The sequence below is a fragment of the Sapajus apella genome, unplaced genomic scaffold, assembly GCF_009761245.1.
Source record: "Sapajus apella isolate SASKATOON/1434 unplaced genomic scaffold, GSC_monkey_1.0 scaffold32, whole genome shotgun sequence".
Classification (NCBI taxonomy): domain Eukaryota; kingdom Metazoa; phylum Chordata; class Mammalia; order Primates; family Cebidae; genus Sapajus; species Sapajus apella.
Window position 1 is genome coordinate 19,696,441 of NW_022436972.1, and position 12,766 is coordinate 19,709,206.

General features: G+C 43.1%; 1 protein-coding gene across 6 annotated transcripts in view; it reads left to right on the top strand.

Annotated features, from left to right (window-relative positions):
- The window catches only part of RUBCNL (rubicon like autophagy enhancer), a 46,528-nt gene extending 34,097 nt beyond the window's left edge, over positions 1-12,431 (top strand). For 3 of the 6 annotated variants that reach the window (XM_032294695.1, XM_032294696.1, XM_032294694.1), the window contains exons 10-14: positions 4,058-4,296; positions 5,340-5,401; positions 9,041-9,194; positions 9,803-9,893; positions 11,442-11,993. In XM_032294695.1, the coding sequence (XP_032150586.1) occupies positions 4,058-4,296; positions 5,340-5,401; positions 9,041-9,194; positions 9,803-9,893; positions 11,442-11,554 (659 nt within the window). In that variant the 3' untranslated portion in view covers positions 11,555-11,993. Of the gene's footprint in view, positions 1-4,057; positions 4,297-5,339; positions 5,402-9,040; positions 9,195-9,802; positions 9,894-11,441 lie in introns of all 6 variants that reach the window. The other 3 variants (XM_032294700.1, XM_032294698.1, XM_032294699.1) reach the window with 1 other exon arrangement.
- The last annotated feature ends 335 nt before the right edge of the window (positions 12,432-12,766 follow it).

Sequence of the window (12,766 nt, forward strand, 5' to 3'; positions counted from 1 at the left end):
GATGTACGCAATGAAAGAGTCAAGAGTGCAATGGGATTTACAGTGAGAGAGCTTTGAGCTTGAAAGCTGGGAGTAAAGTGATTGCCTACAGAAGTAGGGGTGCTTGTCTTGTGCAAAGGGCCTGTAAAGTAAAAGCAACCCTGCAAGACCAGAGAGTAAGAATAGGAGGAGAAAACATGCCTCAGAGGTAGGCGGAGCACAGATTATAGGCAGCATAGAAGTAATTTTGGGCTTTTCCTGTTAACTTCCTCTAGCTTTTAAGATAACTTTTTTTTTTAAATCTTTCGGCTTTGAGATAATTTTTAGACTTACAGAAGAGCTACAAAAATAGTAGAGAGAATTCCTGTATACCCTTCACCCAGCTTCCTCTACAGCTAACATCTTACATAATCATAGTATAATTATTAAATCTGAGAAATTAACACTGGCACAGTCCTATTAATGAAACCCTAGGCTTTATTCATATTTCATCAGGTTTTCAATAACATCCTTTATCTGTTTCGAATCCAACTTAGAATTCCATGTTGAATTTAGTTGTCAGGTTTTCATTAGTCACCTTCAATTTCCACACACTGAACATGACGTTTTTGCCTTTACTAGTTCAGTATGTCCCAAAAATAAGGATAATAAACACCAAAACAATTAGAAGAAATTCTCTATATTGTCTACTTCCTAGTCCTTGTTGTTCTTAAGGTTTCGTTTATGGCTATTTTTTCCATCTAGGTTGCAATCAAGTTTCACACATTGCATTTAGTTATCATTTCTCTTTAGTTGGCTTTATTCTAGAACTGCACTATCCAGTGTGGTAGCCACTAGCCCATGTGGCTATTTAAAATTAAATTTAAATTAGTTGAAATTAAGAATCTAGAGTTCCTCAGTCACACTAACTACATTTCAAGTACTTAGTAGCCACATGTAACTCATGGCTACTGTATTGGACAGCACAGATATAGAACGTTTTCATCCCCATGGAAAGTTATACTGGACATCTCTGTTCTAGAATATTTCCCCTCCACGCCACCCCTGACACTGACTTTTCATTAAATGAGAACAGTTGTGTTTTAGAGCAGGATTTCTGAACTTCAGTATTGACTTTGCCATGGCAGGTGTCCCATGCACTATAGGATTGCCACATACTACATGCCAAAGGCAGCTCCAAGTGGCAACTGAAAATGGCTCCAGACATTTGCAAATGTCTCTTGGGAGGCAAAATCACTCTTGGCCAAGAACCACTGGTTTAGGTCACTTTGTATTGTTCTATTTTAGTTAAGGGACTTAGGAAACTAAAAAAGATGGACATGAGTTTATTCTGTATTGATAGTATAACAGTATGTATTCAATAAACTTTGATCAGTGAGTGAATGGATATTGAGTATGTGTTGAGGAGTAGAGGAAAATGTTATCAGAAACTCAGTACCTAACCCTGAATTTCCCTCAGGAGCAGTGGTTCAGTATTGACTAATTCAATGTTCATGGCTACTCTGTAGAACATAGCTATAATGAATAATGAAAAACAACTCTATTTGTTTTTAAACATCAACACTGAGTGTGAGCTGGGTTCTGAGGGATAATTTGGGCAAATGCAAAGGCATTTGCCCCCTCTCCCTTCCCCGCCATTGAATACAGCGGAGGAAGACTGGGTCAGGATGGCTGTGGGCTGGAGCTTTGACAGTCCAGGCTTGGGTTGGAATCCTGCCTGCTTACCGACTGTCTGTGTGTCCCTGCATGTTGCCTCACTTCAATGTCTTGTGCTTTCATCAATCAAACGGGAAATAACTGTCCCTCCCTCATAGACTTTTGGGCACAGAAGGACGTAATAAACGTAAAACATTTAATTGATCTGTGGCACAGAGTAAGTATTCAGTAAGATTCATTTCTGTGCCATTCAGGCCTTGTTTATTTTTAAAGCCATTATTTGGAAATGATCTTCAGAATCTACAGTGTGCGGGTTCTATGGCAGCTGCTTTCCCATCCATGATTTTCAGTAATCCTCACACTATATGGCAACTAAGATTTGTGTTACACTGTATGATATTTCAATTACAAAGACATGTATGACTCAAACTATGAATGATAAATTCTAGACTTGGTTCATTTCAGAACCTAGTGTTGAGGGAGGGCCACATAGGAGACTTCAACTGAATTGTTTTCTTTCTGAAGTCGGGCAGTGAGTGCACAGGTATTTGTCTCATTAGTTTCTATACCTTTTGTTTGTTAATATATTTTATTAGAGACATTTCTAGAAACGATCAATGAATGTTTATTTTAGTAGGTTAAAAAGTGCAAAGAGCAAAAATTCCTTCTTTCCCCCACCCTCCAGAAATAGTCACTGTTGGCTTTTTGGTGGAGGTCTAGACAGTGCATATATGTTTATGTGTATGTTTATATGTATGTTTTTAAATAAAATTGAGATCACAGGCCAGGAGCGGTGGCTTATGCCTGTAATCCCAGCATTTTGGGAGGCTGAGGTGAAAGGATCATGAGGTCAGGGGTTCAAGACCAGCCTGGCCAACATGGTGAAGCCCTGTCTTTACTAAAAATACAAAAAATTAGCTGGGCGTAGTGGTGAGTGCCTGTAATCCCAGCTACTTGGGGAAGGCTGAGGCAGGAGAATCACTTGAACCTGAGAGGCAGAGGTTGCAGTGAACCGAGTTAACACCAATGCACTCCAGTCTGGGTGACAGAGTGAGACTCCATCTCAAGAAAAAAAAAAATTGAGATCACATTATATCTACTTGTAACTGGATGTCCATTTTCCATGCTCTTCCCTGTACTTAATGGGCTGTACAGCATTTCATGTTGAGTGCACCATACTTATTTAACCAGTTGTCTTTTGATTGACGTTTTGGCTACCCCACCCATTATAATTATAAATGTGCTGTACTGAACACCTTTTTATATCACTACGTGTGGCTGTTAGCATTTCTGTCTGATGGAGTCACAGAAGCAGGATTACTGTTGCACATGTAAGAATTGAAGTATGTCACAGAAATGTCTTCCTGTAAATTAGTTCTATCAGTGCTAGAGCTAAGTGCCTTCCTCTAGATATCACACCAGTTTTGGGTCTTCTAAATTTATGACAGTTTGAGGCAAAACAGAGTATCTTGCTTTTATTTCATTTCATTTCAATTTCATTTTATTATTTGTCATCAATTTGTGACAGGGTCTTACTCTGTTGCCCAGGATGGAATACAGTGGCATGATGGTGGCTAACTGTAGCCTCCACCTTTAAACAATCCTCCTGCCTTAGCCTCCCAATAGCTAGGACTATAGGTACACACTACCATGCCTAGCTAATTTTTTTTTTTTTAGAGATGGGGTCACATTATGTTGCTCAGGCTGGTCTTGAACTCCTGGGCTTAAATGATCCTCCTGCCTTGGTCTCCCAAAGTGCTGGGATTACCAATACAAGGCACTGTGGTTGGCCTCACTTTTAAAATATGCATTTCTTTGTTTCTGGGATTGTTTCTCTGTTGATTATCTGCATTTCTTCTTTCCGTGAATTACCTGTTCACACCCTTTTCTCACTGATTTATCAAGAAGGTCTTTATGACACGACTTCCTAACACTGTATGTATACTGCTTCATAATTTACAAATCACTTTTCCTATGTGTAATATCACTCACTCCAGTTCTGAGTTGCATTTTGTGGTCTCAGAAGAGTTAGCCTAAAGAGATTACAACCTGCCTTCAGTCTTCCTCCTAGTGAGAGGAGTCTGGACTCCCACCCAGATTTCCAGATCCTAAAATGAACGTTTCTTTTGCTACACTGCAGATGGAAATTTGCAATTTCCATCTTCCAAATCCAGGAGTATCTTGGGAAGGTTTTGTTTTTCTGACATCTGTTCCACAAGAGCAGAGTTCATGAATGACTATGATTTAACTTCCCAAGTGCCTGCTGGAGCATTCCTAGCTGTCATGAGGTTGACTATGGCTTTATCATCACAAAACGAGTCATCTGAGTCTTTGAATCCTGCATAGGAATTGGAAGCCAGGGGTAGACCAGGATAGGTTTTCAGCACCAGGTGTGGCACTCACCCTCCGGTATGCTTGGCAGAGTTTGTGAAACGGCTCCGGTACTGTGAATACCTCGGGAAGTACTTCTGTGACTGCTGCCACTCATATGAGGAGTCCTGCATCCCTGCCCGGATCCTGATGATGTGGGACTTCAGGAAGTACTACGTCAGCAATTTCTCCAAACGGCTGCTCGACAGCATATGGCACCAGCCCATTTTCAATTTGCTGAGCATCGGCCAAAGCCTGTATACGAAAGCCAAGGAGCTGGACAGAGTGAAGGTGAGCCACAGCCCCAGCACTGTCTCTCTCATTGGAAGTGTCCTGTGGCAGGAAATGCACATCACCCTCGGTTAGGGAACCCATAGATACATCCTCTAAGAGGCAAATGGGTCATAAAATGAGTAAAGTGGCTGGGCATGGTGGCTCATGCCTGTAATCCCAGCACTTTGGGAGGTCAAGGTGGGCGGATCAGGAGTTTGAGATCAGCCTGGCTAACATGGTGAAATCCCATCTCTACTAGAAATTAAAAAAAAAAATTAGCCAGGTATCGTGGCGCATGCCTGTAATCCCAGCTACTTGGGAGGCTAAGGTAGGAGAATCACTTGAACCTGGGAGGCAGAGGTTGCAGTAAGCAGAGATCGCACCACTGCACTCCAGCTTGGGTGACAGAGCAAGACCCAGTTCCCCGCCCCCCCCCCAAAAAAAAAGAGTGAGGATTATGCTTTGCAGCCCCTCTACTGCATATGCTGTTTCCAAGGCCGCACACTGAATCTTATACTTAGTATTATGTTTTTCTTTTTTGAGAGAGTAAAACTCTGTTGCCCAGACTGGAGCTCAGTGGTGCAATCTTGGCTCACTGCAACCTCCGCCTTGCGGGTTCAATGGATTCTCCTGCCTCAGTCTCCCAAGTGGTGGGATTACAGGCACTTGCCACCATGCCCAGCTAATTTTTGTGTTTTTAGTAGAGATGGGGTTTCATCAGATTGGCCACGCTAATCTCAAACTTCTGACCTCAGGTGATCCTGCCTCGGCCTCCCAAAGTGCTGGGATTACAGGTGTGAGCCACCACGCCGGCCAGTATTATGTTTTTCTTGAAAAAGGTCCCAAAGTTCTGTAAGTTTTAGGTTCCACAAAACCTGGATCCATCTGAAACATACTTTGTGGATCAATGGACTCACTTGTGAAGGCCTGCTGTATAGGCAGTTTGGTTTCAAGGTTTGTTTTATACAAATGCAGCATTTCAAGGTTAAAGACAAGACTTACACTTTTCCTGTGTCATTTATTGCATTTAACCTTCCCCCATGTTTGGTTTCTCCCATTAGGAAATTCAGGAGCAGCTCTTCCATATCAAGAAGCTGTTGAAGACCTGCAGGTTTGCTGACAGGTACTATTCTCAGCTGGAACAGGCTGCCTTCCCTCCATACATCTGCTAATCCTATTAGTGCCTCCTGCACCTGGCTCCCCCATTACACAAGCATCTTAGCACAGTGATGACCTCTTGGCTTTCCTTGGGAAAGCACACTATCTCTTTGAATTACTAAACCAATAGTGGAATGCATTAGTCTGTTCTCAAGTAGCTAATAAAGACATACTGGGTAATTTATAAAGGAAAGAGGTTTTGATTCGCAGTTTCACATAGCTGGGGCAGCCTCACAATCACGGTGGAAGGTGAATGAGTAGCAAAAGCACGTCTTACATGGTGGCAGGCAAAGAGAGAGCATTTTCAGGAGAACTCCCTATTATAAAACCATCAGATCAGCTGGGCACAGTGGCTCACACCTGTAATCCCAGCACTTTGGGAGGCCAAGACAGGTGGATCACAAGGTCAAGAGATCAAGACCTTCCTGGCCAACATGGTGAGACCCCCATCTCTACTAAAAATAAAAAAATTAGCTGGGCATGGTGGCGTGTGCCTGTAGTCCCAGCTACTCAGGAGGCTGAGGCAGGAGAATCGCTTGAACCCAGGAGGCGGAGGTTGCAGTGAGCTAAGATCGTGCCACTGCACTCCAACCTGGTGACAGAGTGAGACTCCATCTCAATAATAATAATAACCTGTCAGCTCTTGTGAGACTTATTCATTACCACAAGAACAGCACAGGAAAGACCTGCCTCATGATTCAATTACCTCCCACCGGGCTCCTTCCATGCCACATGGAAATTATGGGAGCTATAATTCAAGATGAGATTTGGGTGGGGACACAGCCTAACCATATAATGGAGAATTTAACTCATTAAGAAGAATGGTTTAGTTGGAGGATGAAACAAGTCTAGCCAGTGGCCTTTTTATTATTATTGTTGTTATCATTAAATTGTGGTAAATATATTTAAAATTTACCATCATAACCATTTTTGGACTTGAACTGCCAACCTCAGGTAATCCACCCGCCTTGGCCTCCAAAGTGCTTGGATTACAGGCGTGAGCCACCACGCCCGGCCTCATCGTAACCATTTTTAATGTACACTTCGGTAGCATGAAAGTATTAACATCGTTGTGAAACCATCACTACCATTCAGCCCCCAAACTCTTTTCATCTTGCAAAACTAATCATTTAACTCCCCATTCCCTCCTCCTCTTGGCCTAACTCCTGGCAGTCCCTATTCTACTTTCTGTCTCTATGATTTTGCCTACTCAATTGCCTTATATAAGTGGAATCTTACAGTATTTGTCTTTTTGTGACTGGTGTGTTTGACTTAGCATAACATCCTCAAGGTTCATTCATGTTGTAGCATGTGTCAGAATTTCTTTTGTATGTATATACTGCATTTTGTTTATCCATCTATTCATCCATGGACACTCGGGTTGCTTCCCTCTTTGGCTATTGTGAATGAGGTAGATATGAACATGAGTATACCAGGGGCTTGTTTGTTTGTTTTTTTGAACAGAGTCTCACTGTCGCCCAGGCTGGAGTGCAATGGAGTAATCTTGGCTCACTGCCACCTCTGCCTCCTGTATTTTTGGTAGAGACGGGATTTCACCACATCGGTCAGGCTGGTCTCGAATTCCTGACCTTGTGATCCACCCGCCTCAGCCTCCCAAAGTACTGGGATTACAGGTGTGAGCCACCGTGCCCGGCCACCAGGGGCCTTTTAAAACCCCTTATAGGGAGGCATGTCTAACCAAGTGGGACCATGGTCTTCATAAATTGTACTTTAAAGGTTTATCCTAGGGACATACTGATGGATATTGGCAGAGATAAAGTTAAAGTATATATTTTTTTGTTTGTTGTTTTTTTTAGACGGAGTCTTGCTCTGTTGCTCAGTCTGGAGTGCAGTGGCAGAGTCTTGGCTTCCTGCAACCTCTGCCTCCTAGGTTCAAGCAATTCTTCTGCCTCAGCCTCCTAAGTAGCTAGGATTACAGACATACGCCATCATACCTGGCTAATTTTTGTATTTTTAGTAGAGACAGTGTTTCACCATGTTGGCCAGGCTGGTCTAGAACTCCTGACCTCAGGTGATCTGCCTGCTTCGGCCTCCCAGAGTGCTGGGATTACTAGTTTTGTTTTTAAATAAGAAACAGTATTAAAAGTCATATTAAGAGGTATTATGCTCACTCCCTGGGTAATGGGATCATACTTCAGTGTTGTGCAATATACCTATGTAACAAACCTGTACACAGACTCCCAAATCTAAAATAAAAGTTGAAATTATTTTAAAAATCTACTAGCTGTTCATAATAGGGCAGTAGTTACATTAATACCATGTCCATAGAATAGAATACTACACAACCAGTAAAGATTGAGGCATTGATTCATTGAGAGAGAGATTTTTAAGTGGAAAAGCATAGGTTACTCAAGGGAGTTAAGATTATTGTAGCTGATGGAATCATAGAGTTTTAAATAAATGGTTTGGCTTTAAAGCATTTTTTCAGTCTCTAATCTTTAATGATGAGGTATTGCTTTTTAATTAAATTTTGGGGAAAGGAGCATGTATTCTATAGTCATCTGGCTTTGCACCTTCGCTTCATGGCCTTGGCATGGCCTTGGTCTCAGGGCCTCAGTTCTTTCATGCATAACATGTAACAGTACTTACACTTCCTACTTTGTACACAAATTCTTGAATATTCATTCTGTGCTTCAGATAAAAAAATTGGTAGATCTGTGTTAAGTCCAGGGGGATGGTCAGCACAAACCGATCGTTGCTGGAATGCGTGTTAGACACATGTCAGGGCGCCATGAGGATACAAAGGGAGGCAGCATTTATCTCACTTAGGCGTGAGGGGGGGTAGAGAGCAAGCAAGGATTCCCACAGAAAAAGACTGAGCTTCAAGAGTAAGGGTGGAGCTAAGAAGAGGGATTGGGGATTCACCAGTCAGAGGATACCACAGAAGTGGGCACCTCAGGCTGGGTGGAGAATTGGAGAGAATTTGGCATTAGTAGCATAGCAAGTTCAGCGTAGACCGTGGCTGTCTTGGAAATGCAGGTGATAGTGCTTCTCCTAGCCATTTAGAGAATTCAGGTGGACACCTGCTTGGTTTGGAGAATATTAAGTTTTGAATACCCTGAGGACCATGACCACTGGAAGTTGGCTGCATGAGCCTCAAGCTCAGTGCCTGACCCGTGCATTTGGAAGTCATAGTCTTGCCCCAGGAGTGAGAATTCTCCCAGCTGAGCCAACAGTCCATGAGGCTGTTAGACTTGAAATGTAGCTGGAAGAAATAAGGTAGGAATTTTGATTACTTGGTAATTGAAAGGTACTAGGTACACATTCTTTAAGACTTAAAAAACTAACGCTCAGTTTTCTTTTGCTCGGTGTTCGCATGAGCAGGCTGTAAGAGATGCACGACTCCGCTCATTCAGCTTTTTGAAATCAGCTTTCACGGAACTTTAACTTCCTGGCTTCCAAGCAAACTTGCAAAATGTAGAATGGTGGCGAGCATTGTTCCCGGTTGTTCTTGGGGCTATTTATTTTTTAAATTGAGTTAAAAAAATGAAGCGTGAGTGCCAAGAGAAAACAACTGGCTCCATTCTTCCCCAGACTCTGCGTGGGTGGGTTTCTGAATCCCTCTTTGTTTCCTTTCTGGCAGTGCATTAAAGGAGTTTGAACAGGTGCCGGGACACTTGGCTGATGAGCTCCACCTGTTCTCTCTCGAGGACCTGGTCAGGATCAAGAAAGGGCTTCTGGCGCCCTTGCTCAAGGACATTCTGAAAGCTTGCCTCGCACACGTGGCCGGCTGTGAGGTGAGGGTGTGCCCGGAGCAGGTGCGTTCCTGATACACCAAGGCCTGGGCTGGGTGTTCTGAACTTGACTTCATTTAACTCTCACAAGCCCTGAGGAAAGTGCCCATGACCTAGTTAGAGATGAGAAAACTGAGGTCAAAGCTGTGAAGTAACAGCTGAGATGCTCCTGCTGGTAAGTGGCAGTGCTGGGATGCCAGCCTGGACCAAGGGACTTTTCATCTGGGTGCCCAGTTCTGCTCAGGGCCCATGCTGCCCTGGAGTGCCAAATACAGCCATGTGGAACCAGGAGTCAATGGAACAGGAAGCTCTGTGTCTACATGGATTGAAAATTGTAGTGCAGCAATGAGAAATGAAATTAGATCATTTCAGAGTGCATGTTTGCAATTGTGACCTTTCTCTGGTACTTTAAAACTGCTTTGATGTGGAATTGGATGAATGTACATTTTTTTTCTTTTTCTTGGTTCTGATTCATTCATTGCTGCAAAACAACAACTTCCATTTCTTTCTAGAGGCCGGAATCTTAGACATTCAAAAACTGATGTTTATAAAGTTCTGTAATAACGAAAAATCAGGAGAACGTTGTGACTTTTTGATGTCCTCTTTTACAGCTGTGTCAAGGAAAGGGCTTTATTTGTGAATTTTGCCGGAATACGACTGTCATCTTCCCATTTCAGACGGAAACATGTAGAAGATGTTCAGGTATCTTAATAACCTAATAACAGAAGCGTAATAATAGCTTAACTAATTATCTAAACTAAGTTTGGTAACTTAAGCACAGGCCAGGCGCCATGGCTCACGTCTGTAATCTCAGCACTTTGGGAGGCCGAGGCGGGTGGATCACAAAGTCAGGAGATCGAGACCATCTTGGCCAACATAGTGAAATCCTGTCTCTACTAAAAATACAAAAATTAGCTGGGCATGGTGGTGGGCATCTGTAGTCCCAGCTACTTGGGAGGCTGAGGCAGGAGAATCACTTGAACCCCGGAGGTGGAGGTTGCAGTGAGCCAAGATCGCGCCACTGCATTCCAGCCTGGTGACAGAGCAAGACTCTGTCTAAAAAAAAAGAAAAGAAAGAAGAAAAAGAAGAAATAAAACTTAAGCGCAAAATTAAGTTAAGCTGAATAATTTAAGCACTGTTACTTAAAGTACAGTCATGCTGGTGTGTGCTTGTAGGATGGATTGGAGATAATGAAGTTTTGGGCACAGAAGGAGGAGTATTTGTGTAGGGCAGGGTTAAAGGATGATGTCTCCTGGTGCAGGGTTTGGATAGTGGAGATGGTCCCTTTGTTGCCTATGCCCACCTCTCTGTCTTGTAACTGGATCAGTCTTGCCCAGTGGTGAAGACCCTGGCTGCTTTTGTGTCACAGAGGCAGAGATGAGTAGCTATTGTAGAGAACACATGGCCCACAAGGCCTAAAACATTTGCTATCAGGCTCTTTACAGAAAAGGTTGCCAACCCTTCTTCTACAGTATTAGTGCCTGAGAGAATCCCGTGTTCTGTAAACTCTGTTTCATGGGAGAGATCCTGGTAACAAACTCTACCTTCGCCCTTGATAGGAGGTTGTCCTCTCAGGCCACTCCAGTGTTTTCTCTGCTAACCCTTTAGACAGTGTTGCAGGACAGCCTCCCCAGCAAAGAGACTCTGAGGCAGAGATTTGCATGCAAATAGTTTCATGTTCCTCAACTCAATACACGTGGGGTGTGCAGGCAGCAGGACTGGGAGAGGGAGAAGTTGAATTGTACAGTGGTTGCAATGGAGCCCTCAGCTCATTTCATGGGGAGCTCTGGAGTTTGGTGGCCTTTCAGCATTGTTCCAAACGGGGGACAAATTGGGGCTAGCCTACTCACTATGTAGTGACCAGTCATTAGACGCAGGCTGGTGCCAGGAAGAGGGTATGGGCTTGGATGAGGCAGCTCTCTCAATGTAGGGCCATTTCTAGAGAAACAGTATGACTTCCCAAGAGTTAGCCAGCAGCTCTCTTGGCAGCTGGGGCAGTGCCTGCCTCGGTGCTTGGGCAGATCCAGGAGGCATTGCGGCGTCCATTACATCAGGCTCTCTGAGCCTTCTGCTCATGACCTGTTGGGAGAGTAGTAATCCTTGTGAGTTTCAGCCTGGCTGATTTCTTTTTAGAAGATTCTGGGTTCTGGATTCAGATCCCCTCCCTCCTTAGGATGTAGATGAGTGTCTGCAGAAATGTGAGTAAACAAGATAGCCTGTTTGCTGACGGCTGTCTTCCTTGCTTGCAGTGTGCAGGGCTTGCTTTCACAAACAGTGCTTCCGGTCCTCCGAGTGCCCCCGCTGTGCGAGGATCACAGCTAGGAGGAAACTTCTGGAAAGTGTGCCCTCTGCAGCAACATGATGCCCCTGAGTATTGTGAAAAAGACTGTTCAACATGCCTTATGATTACCCCAATTTGAGTCTATTATTGGTGACATTGTTTTAGATACCAGGTATTGTATATTAAGGAAAAAGATGGTCAATATTCTCTTTATTGTATATACTTAATATTTCAAAAGAATGCAGATTCTCGATTAGGCACGGGATCAATAGTGGTTTTGTTTACAAATGTCCTGTGTTTTGGCTGCTATTGGTTTTTCTAAGAGTTTTTTATACTTTTGTATTTGAATAGTTATGTTGAACTGATGTTGAGCCATTTTGTGTGTGGTGTGTGTGTGTGTGTGTGTGTGTGTGTGTGTGTGAATTGTAACTGACAAGATGAATTACTCAATTTCTCTTCCTCTAAAACTTCTTTGATGAAACTGATTGGTACTTTCAGTGAACAAAAATATGACCCCAAATCTGTTTGCCCTGGCTTTTATTTCATTAGAGACAGACCTCCATTTGAATGCCATTTTGTGATTGTGTCAATCTTACACATTTTATTTACACCAGAGTTTGAAGAAAGAGTATGCATTTCTTCTGCAGATTTATTTTGTGATGAGTTTGAGTTGCTTAGCAGGGCATGTAGGTCCAGTTGAAGTGCAGTTTGAAGCAGTTGCCTCTAGATGGCACTCTTTCAGATGGCACAAATAGAACCTGTATTTGTTGTCTCTGTTCCACCCCCTGCAGTGTCAAGGGGGAAGTGAGTAGAACTCCATCCCTGCCTTTGAGGATCTTGCTTATACATGTAAAAATGAACATAAGGTATTTACAGCTTTAAACAGACCGGGGAAAATACTCTTAATGAACAGTGTGATTCTAGTGACAACATTAAAACCATACACATTGACTAATAAGGTTAAATGAATCACAAAACCTTTATGAATTTCTTTTTCCTAATAGTTCTTATATGTTTTCCTGAAACACGTGAGCCTATTTTTTTCTTCTACTTTCTATATACTTGCTCCTACTTGAGAAAGGGACCTTGAGGCTGGGTCCCTTCATGTTATATCTTTAGACTGAACGGTTTTCAACCTAGGGTTTGGGTATAACATTCCCTGAGGTTCACATGCCCTAACTAAACCGACCTTGATTTTCTCAGACAGCACAGGCAGGCAACAGCGACACAGGGACAACAGGACAGGGTGTCCCCAACCCCATCCAGCCGTGTGTATGTGTGTTTTATTCAGTG